Source organism: Carassius gibelio, chromosome B18 (assembly GCF_023724105.1).
Source record: "Carassius gibelio isolate Cgi1373 ecotype wild population from Czech Republic chromosome B18, carGib1.2-hapl.c, whole genome shotgun sequence".
In the NCBI taxonomy this organism is placed as follows: Eukaryota; Metazoa; Chordata; class Actinopteri; order Cypriniformes; family Cyprinidae; genus Carassius; species Carassius gibelio.
In genome coordinates this window covers 25,473,845-25,496,409 of record NC_068413.1, presented here as the reverse complement: position 1 = coordinate 25,496,409, position 22,565 = coordinate 25,473,845, and the positions used below count along the sequence as shown (strand labels likewise).

Sequence of the window (22,565 nt, the reverse complement as noted above, 5' to 3'; positions counted from 1 at the left end):
TGCCTCCTTGTTAGTGCGTCCCCTCCCATGCCAGAGACCCGGGTTCGAGCCCCGCTCGGAGCGAGTCGTTGCTGCTGCTGCTTTCGTTCAGTTTCAGCCTCTGGATCTGATTCTGGATCATAAATAAACGGCTGAATCTGACTGTAAGCCATGGTTTGTTTTGGATGATGGGTTTTCCCTCACGGTAATGTCTAGGCCCGTCGTCAAGGGGGGGCATCGGGGGGCAGTGCCCCCCCAAATGACTTTTTGTGCCCCCCTAAACCAAACGCACAGAACAATTAACCAAACTTGCATTACTGTGTATTCACACCGCCGGGGTCGAGAGCGTCAAAGTGGCATTTTCAATGTAAACCAGCGGGGCGGCACGACTTGGCCTTTGAGAGCGTCGAACAGAGTTGAAATCAAGGCAACTTTATGGTAATGAGCTATGACGCGGTTGGGCAGCAACCAATCGGAACGTAGAAGTCAACCGCTTGAGAGGATTCCAGAGGACGCAGCTCCGATCACATTAGTTCCCAAGTAAAATAGAGGACAGGTTGATTATTGCTGTTTAGCGTTTGCAGTAATCTATGATGTGTCCCTGTTTGCGTAAAAAAATTATTAAAAGTGATACTTGGACCAAGGTGTCTGAGATCGTTCATTTTTAAGTAAATGATCTTAATATTTCGTCCACATCAACATTTAATGAGATTAACTTATAACGTTAACCTCCTTTAGAAATGCATAACGCATTACCTTCAGAAATGATTCAGACGATTAATTATTCAAAGCATTATTACACAGAACGTAATTTTAAATATAATTATATTCATAAATGTCTGTTAAAACATCCCAAAACAGCACCCAAACCTTGCAAAGACCTACCTCATTAATTATTCAAATACAACAACCAATGGCAAGTCTCCAGCAGCAGACCTTTCAATATGTTATTTTTGTGTTAGTAGTTTTATTAATTCAAATTACAATATGCAGTTTGTGTGTAAGTATATGTATATGTATATATAAATCATGCAATTCATTTAGTTAAGCATACAGTATTGTATTGTTTATACGCAATTCCTTTGCGCAGCTGAGCTGCGCGTTGCATGCGATCTCAGAATAAAATTTTGGCGGTTTTGGAAATGTTAAGAGACAATAAACAGAGACGTTGAGATCAAACGGTGAAGTATTTTATTTGAATAATTGAACAAAACAAGACTATTGTGGTCTATTTTAGCTATAGCCTAATATGGGTTTATGTTATGGTCTGTCTCAGATCATTAAAAAAAGTGTGCCCCCCTATGAAAATTAAATGCCCCCCCATTTGGTTTGTTCTGGCGACGGCCCTGGTAATGTCACAGCTTCCACATGCTCTCAACGCAAAAGCCTATTCGCGCTCGTGATTCTTTAGCTCCGCCCACACGTCACGCCTCCAGTCGGTCGTGTTTTTCCGGCAAAAATCGGTACAGACTATCTTTCTCTTATGAATATAATAAAACTAAAGACTTTTTGGATTTATGAAGGATGCAGTACTACTCTATATGTACTCAAGATTAACAGGATATTGAGTGAAAACGAGCATTTCACCCCCCCTTTAAGCTCTTTTCAGCTCGGGAGTCTAGAGAAGGTGTATATGTCACGACAACTGTGGTCTTCACCGGGGCAGACTTCCCAGACCAACACTCAACACGGTCAGCTCCAACCGTGGAAACTCTCCCAGGACGACTCAGAGCCTCAAGCTCAGACCTGTAGGACTGGTAACAGACAGACAGAGTTCCTTCACAAATTTACTTAGCTTCAGTGAATATATGGAGAAAGACACACCACCTCTCGAATTTTGAACAAGAGTGGATAGAAGTACAGATTGAAGTTGCTGCACGTTGGGCCTTCCATGGCCTCAGCTGGTGCCACCACGCTGGGTGACTTCAGGTAGGTTTGTGCCACCGGGTATGTACCTCAGGAATGACTCGAACGCTTCCCTCTCCTCTCTTCCAGACAACGGACCAGAGATCTAGACAGGGGCGAACCTCTGAAAGCACTCCACAAACAGGTATTCATACACAAGGGCTACACAACTGGATGTTCATATAGCAGCCAACACTTCTCTCAGTCGTCGTCCCCCACAATATGCACACTGTTCCTTACTTGCTATTGTTCACACGTCACCACTCGGCGGAGTAGGAGTCCAAAGCCACGAGCGGGCATGTATATAAAAAACGGTCGTCTCACAACACCGGTGCACGTTCTTCTCCACAGGGTTTTCTCTCCCAGCCTAGAGGGTGATTACTGACGACATGACACAGCACGACACTGCAGACTTCAAGTGTACACACAGCAAAGAAAAGGACTCACCCACTGCACTCCACACACTCACAGTGAATTAGGGTCAAAACCACATAGGACCGGGGATTAGTTCCTGGACGTTGGGGGCACCGATGCAACAGACGGCCAGAGGAAACGTCACAGCCACGACAAGGCACCAGACTCCTTTTTTGCTGCTCCCGGCTCACCCACCAATCCTATTACGGTGGGGCCGCTCACACTGGCCACAACTCACAAGAGGTATATGGATATTCCACACTTGCAAAGTAACTGTTGACACGACGAATATTTCAGTGTACTCACACTTTCATTAACACTGGATCTTTCCACTTCTCTTCCAGATAACCGACATCCGACACAACTGGCAGCACGATCTCCTTCCTGCAATCCTAGCAGATCTTCAATGGGTGTTAACTTCACATCACACAATGCATCTGAACTCAATGCTCCAATAAAGGCCCTGTGTGTGTATCTCTCTTTGCCCAAGCTCCACAGTACACCATACACTCTCTTTCCCACTCTCTCCTCCGCTCCGTTGCACCCACAATAACTACTGGGAATCACCAACCACTTCCTGTGTATCTGATGCCCTATTTATGTGTCTCCTCTTCACCAAATTGCCCAATCAGTGATCGCCACGCTCAACAAGACACCTGTTCCCAATAACACACCGATTTGGGTTCGCCGGCGTTCCCGGAAGCGGCGGTGTTTGTGATGTATGGTCCGGGCGGAACTAATCTTCCTCATCTTTGGTTCCGCCCCGTCACAGTCACTCCGTGACACGTACATCAGCGGTTTTGTGCATTGGCTGTGAAAGTACTGATATAGCCATCATCATGACAATTTAAATTCTAAATATCAAACATGTTTGACAATAATGTGTGCGAGCAGATCGGGAGGTGCAAGATTTGATCGGTGAACGCCTCACAAATAATAACAAATAATCCGTGCCGAACATCAGGACAGATCAAGGTGCTTGACAAGATGTTAGCTCCGATTCCTTGTGGGGGGAATCGGGGGTAAAGCCAGATGAATCATAATGAAAAGAAATCTAACAGAAAGAACTGGTGCGACAACACCTAGCTCTTGGATCTGAAAAAGTAACTGATATGATGAGGCCTTGAAATGAAATTATTATAAAGTATTGCATATGTTTAAGTCTGTTCATTTTTCAACAGGGTTCAGTCTACGCAGAAGTTCCACCAGGAGCCCCTCAGGAACCAATCAGTGCCGATTTGAACCCAAGTGGATCAGACAGTGGAGATCTCAGGATGAGGTTTGTCAGACAGACAATGTTTGAAGATGACTCGTGTTGTAAGCTTTTAGTGTGATTCTCTCTTAAATGTTTTGTCCAGGCTGGCTGAGGCAGAGTTTCATCTGTCTCAGTTAAACTCCAGATTAGAGGAGGAAAGATCAAGGAGAGAGGCTGCAGAAGAAGCCATGTGGTTGACTGAACAGAAAGTTAAGGGGTATAAGAGAAAAGTTCCTTTGTTACATCACTTTTTTAAAAGCTCATAATATAAATCACATAACAGTGGTGTGACTAAAGTCCACTGAAACTGGAGAATGAGCAAATGATATTTGTAAAATGTTAGTGCAATATGCTTATGATCTTCTTAGGGAGCACGGCCTTGGAACATCCAACCCAGTCTTGCATGAATCTGCATGAGTGACTTAACATTCTGGAACAGCTCAATAGGGAAGCCTACCTTCTCTGTAAACTGGAAATGAAATCGAAGGGATTTTACCAGACACTATCAAATAAAAAGCTAATCACAATGCTTCTCCTAGCATGTTAGATTGGAAAGGATGAAACCCTCTATCGCTTTAGCATTTGGACGTCCTCTTGTACTTTGTAGAGAATCGAATCAAAGCCAGCTTTCCCCTGTAACCCATGCTGTTCTGCAGATTTTGAAAGGATCATAGTATTTCAAGAGCATCCCTTGGCATAGGTCTTCTGAGATCACATAGGTCTTCTGTGCTGCTTGGTAGGACTGTCACACTTCAGGCATATCTTATTCACCCTTTCTGTCACTCTTCTGTGTTTCCTTTTCTCATTTTACCTTCTTTTTTGACTGTTGGGCTGAAAAAAAGTCATCTTCTATCTTAAATAGTCCTCTAGACTTTGGTGTCAGATAAGAAATCATAACCTTTGCACCACTACCCAAACTGGTTATAGTCTGCCAAGTAAGGTAAAGTATGGGCCTAGGTCAAGGCAACCTTTGACAATTAGTTCACCCTCAATATGTGAACAGCATCTTAGCTGAACTTCATCATCAGGGTCCAAAGTCTTTAATATGTTCATGAACACTTAATTGCTGCTGTCTTTGCACTTAATTACTGGGAAGTCTGGTTTTGTTTAAGGCAGTGTGATGGGGCCTAGTCTTGTGTAGCCAGACCTTCATACTTATGGTAGAAGGTCAGGGAACCTTGGCCACTTTGAATGACCAAGGACCGCCCAACAGGCCATATGACTGACAGGAAAAACAACCAATCTCCAATTTAGTGTTGTGCTGTGTCATTTTTAGGGGAATCACAATAACAGACCGGTGTGTAAAACACCTGGACATATTATAGTCTCTGCCACAAACTTTACTTATTTCATATACTTTTGGAAATCCATTGTCACAGTTGTAAACATTATGGCTTTATTATTTCATGAGGGGGTTTGGCATAACATCATCTTTGTTTCCAGGTGGAAAAAGCACGATGCGCATCTCTCAGAAATCCTGTATAATTCAAACAATATGCTGATGACTTCATGACGTCTGAGGCTGAGACTAGGGCTGCCCAAACTTTTCATGTAGTGTGGCCATTTTTTTTTATAGGTGAAGTATACAGTATTGTTCAAAATAATAGCAGTACAATGTGGCTAACCAGAATAATCAATGTTTTTCGTATATTTTTTTATTGCTACGTGGCAAACAAGTTACCAGTAGGTTCAGTAGATTCTCAGAAAACAAATGAGACCCAGCATTCATGATATGCACGCTCTTAAGGCTGTGCAATTGGGCAATTAGTTGAATTAGTCGAAAGGGGTGTGTTCAAAAAAATAGCAGTGTGGCATTCAATCACTGAGGTCATCAATTTTGTGAAGAAACAGGTGTGAATCAGGTGGCCCCTATTTAAGGATGAAGCCAACACTTGTTGAACATGCATTTGAAAGCTGAGGAAAATGGGTCGTTCAAGACATTGTTCAGAAGAACAGCGTACTTGGATTAAAAAGTTGATTAGAGAGGGGAAAACCTATAAAGAGGTGCAAAAAATGATAGGCTGTTCAGCTAAAATGATCTCCAATGCCTTAAAATGGAGAGCAAAACCAGAGAGACGTGGAAGAAAACGGAAGACAACCATCAAAATGGATAGAAGAATAACCAGAATGGCAAAGGCTCAGCCAATGATCACCTCCAGGATGATCAAAGACAGTCTGGAGTTACCTGTAAGTACTGTGACAGTTAGAAGACGTCTGTGTGAAGCTAATCTATTTCCAAGAATCCCCCGCAAAGTCCCTCTGTTAAAAAAAAGGCATGTGCAGAAGAGGTTACAATTTGCCAAAGAACACATCAACTGGCCTAAAGAGAAATGGAGGAACATTTTGTGGACGGATGAGAGTAAAATTGTTCTTTTTGGGTCAAAGGGCCACAGGCAGTTTGTGAGACGACCCCCAAACTCTGAATTCAAGCCACAGTACACAGTGAAGACAGTGAAGCATGGAGGTGCAAGCATCATGATATGGGCATGTTTCTCCTACTATGGTGTTGGGCCTATTTATCGCATACCAGGGATCATGGATCAGTTTGCATATGTTAAAATACTTGAAGAGGTCATGTTGCCCTATGCTGAAGAGGACATGCCCTTGAAATGGTTGTTTCAACAAGACAATGACCCAAAACACACTAGTAAACGGGCAAAGTCTTGGTTCCAAACCAACAAAATTAATGTTATGGAGTGGCCAGCCCAATCTCCAGACCTTAATCCAATTGAGAACTTGTGGGGTGATATCAAAAATGCTGTTTCTGAAGCAAAACCAAGAAATGTGAATGAATTGTGGAATGTTGTTAAAGAATCATGGAGTGGAATAACAGCTGAGAGGTGCCACAAGTTGGTTGACTCCATGCCACACAGATGTCAAGCAGTTTTAAAAAACTGTGGTCATACAACTAAATATTAGTTTAGTGATTCACAGGATTGCTAAATCCCAGAAAAAAAAAAAATGTTAGTACAAAATAGTTTTGAGTTTGTACAGTCAAAGGTAGACACTGCTATTTTTTTGAACACACCCCTTTCAACTAATTGCCCAATTGCACAGCCTTAAGAGCGTGCATATCATGAATGCTGGGTCTTGTTTGTTTTCTGACAATCTACTGAACCTACTGGTAACTTGTTTGCCACGTAGCAATAAAAAATATACTAAAAACCTTGATTATTCTGGTTAGTCACATTGTACTGCTATTATTTTGAACAATACTGTAGGTGACTTCTGCATGTTCTCTTCAGATCTGAATAACATCATAATGATCAAAGATGGTTCATGGCCCAGAAAAGTTCAAGATGATGTAAGGTCCCATGATGTAAGGCATTACCTTTAATGGAGACCTATTATCCCATATTATGCCCCTTTGTACAAGATGTAATATGAGTAGCATGTGTCCCCATAATGTGTTTGTGAAGTTTCATGCATGTCTCTTTAAATGCAAATGAATGTCTGCTCACCACCACCTTTGCCAGAATAGGGTGTCTTTACAGCTCATACCTCAAATACTCGGTTTGGTTAAATATCATGTCTATCGTGCTAAAACATTATGTGTTTTAAACCATAGTAGTTCATATTAAACTTCTGCACACACACTGAAAACGGCTTTCACACTGCATGTGAGTACTAAACGAAGTTATTTTTCATGTCTTAAAGGGACCTATTATGCTTTTTCAACTTTAGTCTGTAATGTTGCTGTCTGAGCATAAAAAAGATCAGCAAAGTTAAAAAGTTCAAAGTCCACTTCAAAAGGAGATCAGAAATCACTTTTCTACAAAATAAGACCCCTTTAAAACACATGAGTTACAGAAACAGTTATGTCTGTGAAGGTAAACAGCCGGGAAAGAAATTGCATGTTAATATTAGATCTGTGTGGCAGCAATGTAATGTATAGTAAGTAAATCAAAATTTCCACTGCTTTCTTGTCTCCTCTGAGGCTGTGATACAAAAATAGTGTTCTGTGCTCCTCAGTACAGCCAAAGACAGAACTGTAACAATTTCTAGAACTTTCGCCATGGATTTTGAACAGGCAGACCACTGACACTTGCAAAACACAATGGTTGGCCATGGTTGGAAAGGGGCGGTAACATTTTCTACTTCAAAGTGGGGGTGAAATCTGATGTGCTAATTTTTTCACAAGATTGTAGAGAAAGAGTTACCAAAAAAATGTACTGGGTTAATCTTTTCATGTTTCCTGGGTTGGTTAAATCAGGGTTGTGATTCTGTTAAACACAGAAGTCGTCAGACTTTCATAATATGTCACATTTAAAAGAAAAATATTACAACACAAATGCATATGTTTTTTTTTATTCATGTATTAATAACTGATACACTTTGCTAGTGTTTTGTGCACCATTTGATATTCTGTGTGTGTGTGTGTGTGTGTCAAACCAGCATGGAGTCAAACCAATTACGGCATTCTCAAAGGGACTTTAGCGTTCAGCTAGAAAGAGACGAGGAACAGTGTGAAGATCTTGTTCTTCGCCCAAGCCGGCACCTGTTCATACACAAGGTACTTCATGTAAAAATGTATGTATAAATGAAGCTTCCAGTCACTCCCCTCAGCTACTGAAACCATTAAAACCCATTCAAAGTACTATCAGCTTGTTAATTCTTAAAATAATTGCAGTTGCAATTTATAAAGAGAGAGAGAAACAAGAGATTGACTAACTTTTGAACCTGATCTGTCAGTTATCATTCTTTATATTTTCATTGAAAGTTTCAGCTGTTTATATGTCCATTAGACAGAACGTATTTGTTTTTAATTTAGATTTTAGATGAAAGTGAGGCTTCATGATGAGTAGGGCTGTTAAGCAATAAATTTTTTTTTTCTAATTAATTACATAATGTCATGAATCAAATTATTTGCAATTGAATCTCTCACTGAATCTCTCATAAAAAATTGCTTTAGAATGAAATATTTTATTTAGTTTAACTCAAAAATTGTTATGCATAAACATTTAGGCTCCAATGGCCATCCCTATTTAAATATATTTATTTTTACGTACAGGCTGTGTACTGCAAAGGATAATTGCAACAGTGCAATGATAATCACATAGATAATGCCATGAGATGAATGGTTTTTAAATGGGTTATAAAGAGTTAGTTCACCCAAGAATGAAAATGTATCCATCTTCTACTCACCATCAAAGCATCCTAGGTGTATGTGACTTTCTTCTTGCTGAATAGTCCAATCCGAGTTATATTAAATATTGTCCTTCCTTGCTCTTACAAGCCTTTCAATGGGGGTACGTTTGTTGTCAATGGATCAGAAGACGTGAAATAAAGTAAAGTAGTATGTTGTCAAAAATAACCATTCCATTAAATTCCTGGGGTCAGAATTGTATGGAAAAATATGTTCATTTGTCTCTGTATGTTGTTTACTTCAAATGTTATGCCACTTTCTATATAATTTTTTGATGTTTTGGGTTCCGGTTGGGTGCAGCAAAGGGTTAAAAAAGAACCCTTTGGGACATTATTTCAGCTTGGTACCTGGCAGATTATGAAAATAGACACTTTAAGGATTTTAAAAAAATCAGGTGGCATAAAAAAGCCGGCGGGTGCGCGTGGACCCCTATTTCCATCTAAACTAAACACAGCACTTCTGTGATGTTCTGATTTGCAATGATCTGTAAAGCCACCATTTCTGCACAGTGCTTTTTTCCAATAAGAGAACCCTGATTTCGACATGAATATAGACATTGGGGAATTTGGGAGCGAAAAGTGGCGACAAGGGTAGCAAAACACAGTCTTTAAAGACAGAATACTCCAGCCACATAAAGAATGAACCTCCTTATTGTTTCCATGGCGACGCGTCATGCTTGTCATGTGACACAATACAGCCAAAATAGTTCTGTATTACACATGGATCGCTTTTATTTAGTTTTTCCTGTTTTATTCAATACATTTGCAAACATACTCACTATATTATGAAATATCTGATTTTCCGATTCTGAAATATGTGCAAGTAAATATATTTGGTAGCTCAAACACTTTTATATCGACCGTGTTAGTTGATCTATACCAGGTGAGGAGCGCAGCCATGTTAGTTCAAGCTGAATCCGAGCTGTGGGATTTACAACATGCACATTCGTCCTCTCCTCCTGAAGCACGTTGAAGTAAGTCTCCTGTGAACTCGAAGAAGGGCAGAGTTAACTTAAGTTACCTACACAATCTGTATATGATATCAATAAAAACATGAAGTCAGATTATATTTTTAAGGATCATTATTGCGTTTTCCATAGACATCAGCGTGTATTTTACAAACTGTAAATGTATGTTTTTGCTTGTACTTATGTGTATTTAAATGTCTTAAACCTAAAATAAGCATTATATGTTTGAAAACACTTAATATGTGTGATGTGACCAGTGCTCAGCACGTCTGATCTGGCTCAGCGCCAGTCAAAGCGTGAAAGCGGATTTAAATTCAGCAGTTAATGACGTGACGCACTGAAAGTTCTAATCACACCTGTGTGATCGTATGTGTCAAAGGGTTAACAAGTTTATTGGTTTACTTCGACAGTCCTTCCACAATTTAGTTAACAAACCTAAAATAAGTGAGAGCAGCAGCTAAATATCCTTTCATATTTTAATGACAACCAACAAAAGGATTTGTGACTCACCATGAATTGTCTTCAAGTTGGATAGATAGATGGATTCTTTCTCCCGCCTACTGGCATAACGTCAGAGAATGTTCTGGTATTGCTCAAGCCAAAGCCATTCACAGTCAAAATTTCAAGCAAAGATAATATAAAGCCAAGACCTCTGCTTCTTTTCCCAAGTTGCATCGACACATTACTGCCCCGAGTGCCACCAATTGTTTGGGGGTGGAATTGCATCTGTGCATCATTGTGAAGAATTCTCCGGTTGCTCTTCTCGTCGACGATTGATGGAACAGGGGCCAATCAGGGGCCAATCAGATTTCAGCAGGGGCCATGGCCCTGCCTCTAGAACCGCCCCTGGTCTGAGGGGCGTTTTTTTTTTTTTTTTTTACAGATGTGCACACTTTATTTCACGTCTTCTGAACTGTTGACAACAAACACCCGCTTTCACCTTTGAAAGGCTTGGAAGAGCAAGGACAATTTTTAATATAACTCTGATTGGATTATTCTGAAAGAAGAAAGTCACGTACACCTAGGATTGCTTCGAGGGAAGATGGACTAATTTTCATTCTCGGGTGAACTTACCCCTCAAAGTGACAGTTCACCCTAAAATTTTTAATTATGCCGTCACTGAAAGAAAGAAAGTCATACAGGTTTTAGATTACATGAGGTTGTGTAAATGAAGCTCTTCAGAGTTTCAACACACACACACCATGTTGCATGAAATCAGTTAACAGCAGTCTTATGATAATGTACTAATTTCTGGTGTGATATTACTGCTATGATATGAGAATCATATTTTTTGCCACTGTATCTTGGATTTTAGGGCCATACAGTGGGGAAAGTATTTATTCCATCCCCTGCCAATTTTGTAAGTTTGCCCACTTACAAAGAAATGAAGGGTTTGTAATTTTTATGGTAGCTTTATTTTAACGTTTAGAGAACAAATACCTACCAAAATACCCACACTATATAAAGGTTAGAAACTGACATTTCAGTCAGTGAAATAAGTATTTGATCCCCAAGAGAAAAATGACTTGGTACTTGGTCCAGAAACCCTTTTTGGCAAGCACAGAGGTAAGATGATTTTTGTAGTTGGTCACCAGGTTTGCACACATCACAGGAGGGATTTTGGTCCACTCATCTTTAAAGATCCACTCTAAATCCATAAGGTATCTTGGCTGTTGTTTTTCAACTCAAAGTTTCAGCTACCTCCACCGGTTTTCTATAGGATTGAGGTCTGGAGACTGACTAGGCCACTCCATGACCTTAATGTGTTTCTTCTTGAGCCACTTCTTTGTTGCCTTGGCGGTATGTCATTGTCATGCTGGAAGACCCATCCACGACCCATCTTTAGTGTTTTGGCTGAGGGAAAGAGGTTCTGGTGACTTTGGTCCCAACTGCCTTAAGATCATTAACAAGCTCCTCCCATGTAGTTCGGGGCTGATCGTGATTATCCTTAACCCATGAGGCAAGATTTTGCACAGAGCTCCAGACCCAGGCGGATTTATGGTTGTTTTGTGTTTCTTCCATTTGTCTCTGACATCTTTTGACAGTTCTTTGGTCTTGACTATTGAGGTTGGAATGGAAGATACAGATTATGTGGACAGGTGTCTTATACACCTAATGAGCTGACATTAGGAGTAAGTTCTTAAAGTGGAAGGATTAATCTGTTTTCCACATGGGTACAAAACCAGTCTGTGGGAGCCAGAATTCTTGCTGGTTGGTAGTGGATCAATACTCATTTTACTCACTGAAATGCAAATAAACTACCTACTATAAAAATTACAGAGACTTAATTTCTTTGTAAGTGGGCAAACTTACAAAATCAGCATGGGATCAAATATATATTTTCCCCACTGTATAACTGCATTCTATAGGCTACACATTCTAAACGAGTTGTTTTCCTGCATATTTTTTACCACTCATGAAATGTAAAATGACATACTGTATGTAGGTCTGATGAGGGTATGTTAAATGTGTCAATAATTTTAATGCATCACTTTTTCCATAATTTATTAATTAAATGCGTTAAAGAAACACTCCACTATTTCGGAAAATAGGCTAATTTTCCAACTCCCCTAGAGTTAAACATTTGAGTTTTACTGTTTTCGAATCCATTCAGCCGATCCCCGGGTCTGGCGGTAGTACTTTTAGCTTAGCATAGATCATTGAATCTGATTAGACCATAAGCATCTCACTCTCTGTAGTTACATTGTGTACGAAGACTGATGGAAAATGAAAAGTTGCTGGGGTATATTTTAAGGCGCTGCATAATTAATAATATAATTATATAAATAAATATCGGGCCAGAAAATTGCAACTTTATATTTTCATCCTATAACAGAAGAGTCAAGTTTTAAATATTTTCAGATCTTCAGAAGTTTTAAAAATATCGAAACTCTTTGTTTATTTTTGAGCGAGATGCTAATGATCTAATCAGATTCAATGATCTATGCTAAGCTAAGCTAAAAGTGCAACCACCAGACCCGAGAAACTCAACAGTTTAACTCTACGGAAGTTGGAAAATGAGCCTATTTTCAAAAATAGTGGAGTGTTCTTTTAAATTTACAGCCCTAATTATAAGTAATCATTGCAGAAATCCAGGTAATTACAAAGGGTTCACAAACTTTTTCTTGCAACTGAAATTCCTGAATCTAAAGCTACAGTAACTGTCATGTTTTTGCTTACAAGTGAACTGTAGTAATGCCCAGTATCATTTTTAAAGGTGCCTAATTTTGGTATGGTATTATTTCATTTATGTATTTATTTATTTATTTTAGATGAAGCGTGGGGTTCACTTGTGCCAGCGTTGGCTCAAAGGAAGGAGCGTATACTGCTGTTCCAAACTACTGCCATCCAGGGGGAAGTCTCGCTACATATTCATGGGATACCTTCTTATGCTTCATCTGCTGGTTTTTGTGTGCCTCAGCTGGTCCCTTTAGAAAACAATTGTCACCGAAATAAAATTTGCACCAATAGAAGATCTGCAAAAAAAAAAAAAAAATGGTGTGGGCAGAGAAATGCTCATAGTCCAGGCGCTTTGATGCATCACATAGTCAGTGTAGGAGCTTCTCTTTAGCTGCTCACTCAAATTTAGAACTTACTTTGTTTCCATATAGACTTCACCACCAGCATTTATGATGCAGAGACCTCATGCGTATTGGAACGTGTACAGATGACCATTAGAGTTTGGGTTATCTTATGTAATTACTATGCACTGAAATCTTAAATTTAGTTAAGCAATTGGTTTTTATTTTTTTTTATTATTATTTTTTTTTACATTCTACCATCAAATAAACCGAAGATGAATGTCTTGTTTTGTCTGCACTGGAAATGAACCTGAGATCAAAACATAATTTTATTGTTGTATGTTTACAGAGAGATTATTGAGTTAATGTGCAAACTTTTAGAAGTTGTTACACTGTAAGCTAGTAAACTAAAACCGTTAGAAGCTTTACTATGTATCTGATTACAATTTAGAAACACTGGAATTAAAATTGTGGTTTTGGAATTTAAACTAAATTATGGTTACTTTGAAGGTTGATTGTTTCTGTGGAATTTATTTATAGCATGAACCTTTCAGATGTTTGCTTGCAGAGCCATACATTTATATTATTGTATAAAGTACTACCTGTTTTGCAACACTAAATATGTGGAGTAGAGTATGATATGAGAAAAAGAGTGAATCTTTGTTGAATTAAACTACTGAGACCTTCCATGTGTCTGCACAATAATTATATATGCACTATATATATATATATAATAAGCACAAATATTTTTGCTATTAAATCATAATATAACTTTGTGATATACATTTAGTGGCCTTCAATTAAATCATGTGTATGGCATTTGATTTCAAAGTCCTATCAATAATGGCATTTTCAAATACTGAAGATGTTATTCATCATTACAGTAATTACAGTGCTAATGCATGTCTGGTGTAAAGCATCCATCAATATCAGGGAATATTGAAGAACAATTCAAGCTCAGATAATTGAATCAGCCCTATTTATTGACTAATTGCAAAAGTGTAAATGTAACTCCTGTCCATTTCCTTGAGATCAGTATAGCACAGATTAATGTGTAACTTTAATCTGTTGTAACTGATATCATACAGAAAAAAAAGTGCAGCATGTTCAATCACTGTCATAAAACCATTGGCATAGTGTAGATCAGGAAAGTACACCACTATATTGACAAACACATATTGTTTGTATGTTCACTGGCATACATATATATAATTTAATTAAATTCCGTATTGCATTGCACTGGGGGGAAAATGTCTGCATAAACTTAGCCTCTATGTTTTAAAAAAATTATATATATTGTAGCAGAAATGAGTCGATTTAGACAAATCAAAGAGTCTATCAGAGCTGTGTGCATTGAAACGAGAGCCGAATTCCTCAGGAAGTCATAAATCAGTTCTAGTGCCACAAGAACCAAGCAAGATAACCAACCAACCAACTTGTTCACACAACAGCTTTCAACATTAACACCAATATAACAATTATTGACAATTTTAATTCGAAGAAGAGATTGTCAAATTTATTGTTCGTGATTGGAATGCAACGCTGGACATCACATGTAAACCCAGGAGATCAAGTTAAATACTTGCATTGACTTCCCCCACCCAGCCAGTGAAACCAGACTGAAATTCCTAAGGGGGAAGGGCTTTAAACCTTTGTCTTCACAGAAAAGTCCCTTTGCCAGAGAATGGCAAAGAAACTGCTTTTTATACATTATATATGGACCAGAATGAACTCAAAAAGACTGCTAAATGAATCGTTACATTGCTTAACTCCATATTCATTTATGTGTAACCCACACATTTGACTATCATGTATAATCACTTATTGTGTATGTCTTTTGATAACTATAGGATACATAGTCATGTCTAGTATTGACATAATCTAATTTTCTTGCTTGATATTGTCCTGACAATCATTTATTTGTAAAATATATCATAATCATGTTATAGGAATCATGTCCAAAATTAGACCCTGTGAGGCAAGAACCACATGCTTGGTAAGATAAACAATGATTTATGATACCCCAGACCCCAGGACCATATCTGATTGGTCAAGGCAACATTTGAGGGGTGGCCAACAAGGAAGTTTAAAAACTTTGGACACGATTAAATCTTGCTTTTAGTTCTAGTCTAGCTGCTGCTATTAGCCATGTCGGCTTTTAGTTCTAGCATTGCTCGTGCTATCAGTCATGCCTGCTCTTAGCTTTTAGCTTGTAGCTTTGCTACCTAGCTTTAGCTTGTAGCATCTAGCCATGCGGTAGTCATCATTGTTCTTTGAGCGCGGTTCCAGCGTGCCTGCCTGCTGCTACTATGAGAAGGAACACAACCTAGTCTCGCCAAACTTTATTTCTTTTCTTTTCCGTTTGAGAGTTTCGTGTTCTGAGTTAAGTTTTGTAACGTCCATTCAACTTCAACCAGCGAACACGACTCTGCACTTTCAGCCAACGCCCAACAACCACGGGCTTCCCAAGACGTCACTTCAGAGACTGAACTTCCAGCCAATCAACGACCTCGGGATAGCCCTTTCACCGAGGCTCCTTCTTCACAGGAGATGCAAGTAACTTTACCTCCAGACTGTGACCTTTACTGGTGTATCTAATATAATTTTAACCTCATTGAGGAACTCAATGCGAGCGCTAATTACGTGATTGATGGTTGTTCATGTTTATGCAATTTAACGTATTGCTGTTAACTTGGGATTCCATATTTCCATTCTCTTAAACTCATCTTTCCCTAACTTTCGACCTTCCTGCAACTTGTGTGAATGTGTGTGTGCGTGCGTTTATGTGTTAGATTAGTTTATATGTCTTAGATTTATCTAATAAAGCCTTATTCATATTGAAAAGAGAAGTATCTTGTGTTTTGTGCTTACAAGTTAATGTCTTAAGCTGCCGATCTTGTTACTGTGCTAATTGATAGTGTTTTCACTATAGTTTGGATATTAGTATCCAGCGCAGATTTGATGTTAAACGGCTCGTTCACTGAACCGCAGGCGCGTCTCCGTGAACAGCCGTGAAACAGTGATTCTGTTCAAATTCCCTTTAAAATCTTAAATGATTCCCTTTGAGCTAAATTGACCTGTTTCCCTTACAATATTACTGATTTTATGCAACCAGCAACTAGCATTTTTCCATCATAGGGCAATATGTCGGCTTGCAGCAGAGTGAAGTCCACTAATGTTCTTTCTTTACTAGATAAAGAACAACTGTCTTCATAAATACTCAGTACACAGAATACAGGGCATAATGGAATTAAAGAAAAAGGAAATTGAGAAACTTACTGAACCACCCCACCCCAAAAATTTTGCATTTCTTCACATTCCCACATTTCCACATAAATTATGAAAAAAATTACCGTGTAGTTTATTACATTTAAAGCATAGGTCAGGGATATTTGGGTTATATTTATTTAATCTTATGGGGTAATATAAGTTCACGTTATACAATTGTATTATAAGAGAATAAGAACATTGGGGGGAGTTGAGCAGAATTCTTTAGGCCTGAAAAAATAAAACTTCTAACTTGCCGATAATTAAAAGCTTCAAATTATATTAGAATATTGTCTTCATATAAATCCATCACCCTAGTAAATCTGTATTTTGTAATGATTTTATTTTTTATTCTCAGTGTAACAGACAGTTCTGAAAATGCAGAATGCAATTAATTCAAGGGCAAGCTTCAGTTATGTCTATGACATTGCAGTTATAATAGCATGGAAGGTTTTTGTTCCACAGAGAAAAACCAAAAGAAACCTTACAAATTTGTCACATTTTTTAAATAATAAAATTAGAAGACGGAGCCCCATTAGTACAAGTAAGTGACTGTAGGTTTTATAAGTGACTATCAATAACTTAGAAGTAGAAGTTTATGGAACTTCAAATTACTTCACTATTATACTATAACAGCAGAAATTGCATAGGTCAAAACAAACACAATACATATTTTTGCCAACTATTTTAAACAATAATTACAACAAAACCTAAAATAGCAAGTCTTTTCCTTAAAATTACCTTTAAACTGTCCCAAACCCCTGCTTTAAAAGAGAAAATGACTATAGAAGAAACCCAGTGATGAAGAAAACATTACAAAGAATGGCATATAAGAGGTTTAGCTTGTGGATGTTCATGAAAAGCAGGATGTTCATTTGTGCAGGAGTCATCCAGAAAGTATTCAGACTCTTTTCTCCCCCCTTTTGCTAAAATACTTTCATTATTTTTTCACATCTATATTCAATGCCCCAAACCATAAAACACATTTGCGAGTTTATTTAAAAGGACAAAAACTGAACTATCACTATTAATATAAGTATTCAGACTCTTCAGGCTCTGACACATGAAATTTAGTTTAGGTGCCTTCCATTTCGCTGGATCATCTTTTAGATTTTACCATAAGGATGCAACATATTAAAATGTGAGAACAAAATATATAATTATAAATATATAACTATAATAATGTATAAGGTATCTGAGTTCTTTTTGAATGCTGTATGATTTTACAAAGGGTAATGCTCTACTCATACTTTGTGAAAGGTTCAGCTTTACAATCATTTGTCATTCAGTAATAAACTACTCAAAGTGCAGATAAAGACCAAAAAAAAAGGCTTAAATAAAAGTGCTGAACACTTTTTGACTGATGTCAAATGTTTTAAAATCTTCCCAGCTAACATTTGCTGTGACGTCTGCTTCAAACATTTCATGCTTTCTAAAGAAAAGGTGAATACTTGACTATCGAAGTCTTGCACATAATTCTTTCAGTGTGCTTTTGTCATTGAAATTAATTGGGATGTCCAAGCTTCAAATAAGGTATTTCAGGTAATGAAAGTCTTGAAATATGTCACTGACCTTCATCTAAGTTAGGTAATTAAAAATAACATTTATAAAAACACCAAATTACAAGATTTACTAGCTTGCACAATGTGAGGTATATAAAACCCAGACTCCGAACACATTCTATTGTTATGGTTTTAGCATGAAAGCCGATAACTTCACTTGTTTTATTAAAGTCTGGGTGTTAATCATGATGTTGTTAATCATCCCTGAAAAAAAAAAAAAAAATATATATATATATATATATATATATATATATATATATATATATATATATATATATATATATATATATATATTATAAATAAATAACATCAATGTTACCATCTGATTAAAAAGAGAATAAAACTGGAATTGTTGGAAGAGTCTGAGATTCTTCACAGTGGATATGTTTTTGGTCTTAGGTTAGTATGAGATTATATAGTCATTATATCATTGTAAAATAACCCCTCTACAGTTTGACCAGGTCCCAATGCACCTGATCAGGGCCCCTTGAAGGGGTTTATTTTGTGACAGTGCCTGACTGGCTGTATATGATTCTACTTATTAAACAGTTACCAAATAAATACATCGACAGAAATTAAATATATTTAACGATAAAATTAAGATAAAATACCACAGTGATATACAGTAGACATAAAACTATGTAGCAGCTGTACAGCTGTATGTATATATATATATATGTGTGTGTAACATGTGTACATAGTAAATATGTGTGTGTGTGTGTGTGTGTGTCTGTGTGTTTGTGTGCATAGCCTAATCGTTATTCTAATCATATCATTTTTCCAAGCACACTTCCAATTCCAAACCACATCAATCTTAATCATTCTTATTAAACTATAGGTGATATTTCATTGCTGATGGGGGAAGGTATGAAAAAAAGTTGATTTAAATTAAAAAAATAAAATGAAATGGCTATGAAATGATGCAACACTTTGCAACACATGACCATCGTACTCAGTTGGGTCAGTACGGTTGCAGAAAAAATAAACACACACACAGAGAAAAGTCGTAGGCTATATAAACTGCAACACATGCCACACCTTCCTTTTTCATAAATAACATATCTATGAGCTGTTATGTACAAGCTTAGTAATGAAAACTGATGTGGTTTGGATTTTAACAGGACTTATGTAATCAGGGCCTTAAATAAAAAAGCATTTTCTGAAGCAGAAGTTGCGACTGACTCTACTAATTGTATTGTGCCAAATTTCTGAGTGAAAATGGGAAGAAAAAATGTTAGACAGGACTTGGTTTTATCAATCAGTTGTCTGGATTGTGTAAAGTAAGTGTTTCCAACTGGAATGGTCACTGAATGTAACTGCATTTAGATGACAAGTGAGCATATCACAAGAAAAGCAAACATGTAAGGATGAATTGTTCACAATTAAGCCAGTAACCAGCATTAAAGGGATAGTTCACCCTTTTGTTAACGTGTTAATGTTAATGTTTAAAAGATAGAATATTTTTCTAAAAATCTTTGTCCAACTAAAGAAAGTCATGTACAACTGGGATGACATGAGGGTGAGCAAATGAGTGGACTATACCAACTTCTATTTATTTAAAAAAATATATAAACAGGGTACATATTTGACGACTTGAAAAGTAAAAGAAAACACAGACTGTTGCCTATTTTATGGGGAAGAGAAATTGTATGCAATATTTAATTGCTGCACATGGATGGATTGCTAAAGCAAAACACCTCAGCTCTGTAAATTAATTTTTATATATCTATGCAGGTAATTCCCCTGGCCTCTAGAGGCACTTGTCCAAGGCCTGCAAAACAGATTTCAATTTTTACATGGACCCAGGGGCGTAGCCATCATTTCAGAAGCGAGGGGGACAGGAATGATATATATATATATATATATATATATGTATATATATATATATATATATATATATATATATATATATATATATATATACATTTACATTTATTCATTTAGCAGACTCTTTTATCCAAAGCGACTTACAAATGAAGACAGTGGAAGCAATCAAAAACAACAAAAAGAGCAATGATATATAAGTGCTATAACAAGTCTCAGTAAGGGTTAACACAGTACACGTAGCATGGGATTTTAAATAATATAATAAATAAAAAGAGAATAGAATAAAAAAAGAATAGAGCAAGCTAGTTGGAGGTCTTTACACACACACACACACACACACACATAAAAAATTGCATAATAAATGGAAAGAAAATAGAATACAAAAAGATTAGAAAGGTAGTTAGAAAGTTTTTTTTAAGAACAGAATTAGAATAGTGAGTGTTAAAGTTAGAGGGTCAAATAAAGATGGAAGAGATGTGTTTTAAGCCGATTCTTGAAGATGGCTAAGGACTCAGCTGCTCGGATTGAGTTGGGGGGGTCATTCCACCAGGAGGGAACATTTAATTTAAAAATCCGTAAAAGTGACTTTGTGTTTCTTTGGGATGGCACAATCAAGCGACGTTCACTTGCAAAACGCAAGCTTCTAGAGGGCACATACAGTAAGTCTGAAGTAACAAATTTAGGTAAATGGGTGCCAGTGGTAGTTTTGTAGGCAAACATCAATGCCTTGAATTTTATGCGAGCAGCTATTGGAAGCCAGTGCAAATTGATAAACAGAGGTGTGACGTGTATTCTTTTTGGCTCATTAAAAATGAATCTTGCTGCCGCGTTCTGAATTCATTGTAAAGGTTTGATAGAATTGGCTGGAAGACCTGCAAAGAGGGTAATTGCAATAGTCCAGCCTGGACAGAACAAGAGCTTGAACAAGGAGTTGTGCAGCATGTTCCGAAAGAAAGGGCTTGATCTTCTTGATGTTGAATAAAGAAAATCTGCAGGATCGGACAGTTTTAGCAATGTGGTCTGAGAAAGTCAGCTGATCATCAATGATAACTCCAAGGCTTCTAGCTGTTTTTGAAGGAGTTATGGTTGATGTGCCTAACTTGATGGTGAAATTGTGATGAAACGATGGGTTTGCTGGTTGAGTTGAAGGTGATGGTCCATCATCCAGGAAGAAATGTCTGTTAGACAAGCTGAGATGCGAATAGCTATCGTCGGATCATCAGGATGGAATGAGAGGAGTTGAGTGTCATCAGCATAGCAGTGGTATGAAAAGCCATGTTTCTGAATGACAGAACCTAATGATGCCATGTAGACAGAGAAGAGAAGTGGTCCAAGAACTGAGCCCTGAGGCACCCCAGTAGTTAGATGTTGAGACTTGGACACCTCACCTCTCCAAGATATTTTTAAGGACCTATCTGATAGGTAAGACTCAAACCATTGAAGTGTGGTTCCTGAGATGATATTTGCCAGTAGGGTTGATAGGAGGATCTGGTGGTTAACCGTGTCAAAAGCAGCGGACAGATCAAGCAGGATAAGTACTGAAGATTTGGATTCTGCTCTTGCCAGTCTTAGGGTGTACTCACACTAGGCACGGTTGCCATGAACCGGGCCCGAGTACGATTGTCCCCCCTCCCCACTCCCCCTCTGGCCTGCACTCACATATAGGGTTTCAGCATTCGTGCCAGAGCACGTTTACGTCATTATGGTGCGACGGTTTCGGGATAAACAGTAAGAGCGGCGCTCACTGAACACAATGGAGTGCATCGCTCTGTTTTCTTTGTGGATAATTTTGTGTCGTTTGGTCCACAGCCTGTTGTTAAACAGATGTGTCGCCTTAGTGGCGCGAAAATTTTCACGTAATCGTGCTGCTCGTATGAGGATATTTGCAAGGTACCAGCTGAAGTGCAGCAAGGACTTTGCAGTTTTTAGTTTTTATGCGTTTTGCACCTCTGCCGTAGACCAAAGCGACCCTTTCCCTGCCATGTTATTTTTGGAGCGTCGCAAAACCGTGACGCAACGCGTCCTCTTCCGTGCTCCGGCACGGTTAGCGCTCACACTGCATGCGAACCGCGCCCGAGTCCAACTGAACCATGCCATGGCCCACCTCTTCCAAGCGGGCCAGGGCCGGCCAATCGAGCCGCGCCCGGGCACGGCTCGGAGCACTCACACTAGTCAAACGAACCGCGCTTTGGTGGTCAAACGCACTCGGGCACGGTTCAAACTGGCTAGTGTGAGTACACCCTTAGAGCTTCAAAAACTGAGAGCAAGGCCATCTCAGTTGAATGTCCACTTCTGAAGCCAGATTGGTTGCTGTCAACCAATCTCCAATCAAGGAGATTGTTGTGTGTGAGAAATGTAGAGACTTGTTTGAACACCAATATATATATACAGTTTTTGAACAGCAAGATTTTTCATGTTTTATAAATTCTCTTCTGCTCACCAGACCTGCATTTATTTGATCCAAAGTACAGCATAAGCAGTAATGTTGTGAAATAGGTTTATAACTGTATATGACTATATCTATATAACTGCTTTCTATTTGAATGTCTTTTAAAATGTTATTTATGATATATTATATGATGATTTACTGCTGAAGAAACCTTTTTAAATTATTATTATCAATATTTAAAACAGTTGAGTAAAATTTTCAGGATTCTCTGATGAAAAGAAAGATCCAAAGATCAGAATTTATATGAAATTAAAAGCTTTTATAACATTATAT

The 22,565-nt window shown here is 38.1% G+C and overlaps 1 protein-coding gene across 5 annotated transcripts in view; it reads left to right on the top strand.

Annotated features, from left to right (window-relative positions):
* LOC127977336 (golgin subfamily A member 4) overlaps positions 1–13,874 on the top strand; it is a 77,274-nt gene extending 63,400 nt beyond the window's left edge. For 3 of the 5 annotated variants that reach the window (XM_052582205.1, XM_052582204.1, XM_052582203.1), the window contains exons 18-21: positions 3,480–3,577; positions 3,657–3,770; positions 7,949–8,066; positions 12,939–13,874. In XM_052582205.1, the coding sequence (XP_052438165.1) occupies positions 3,480–3,577; positions 3,657–3,770; positions 7,949–8,066; positions 12,939–13,100 (492 nt within the window). In that variant the 3' untranslated portion in view covers positions 13,101–13,874. Of the gene's footprint in view, positions 1–3,479; positions 3,578–3,656; positions 3,771–7,948; positions 8,084–12,938 lie in introns of all 5 variants that reach the window. The other 2 variants (XM_052582207.1, XM_052582206.1) reach the window with 2 other exon arrangements.
* Positions 13,875–22,565: the final 8,691 nt, after the last annotated feature.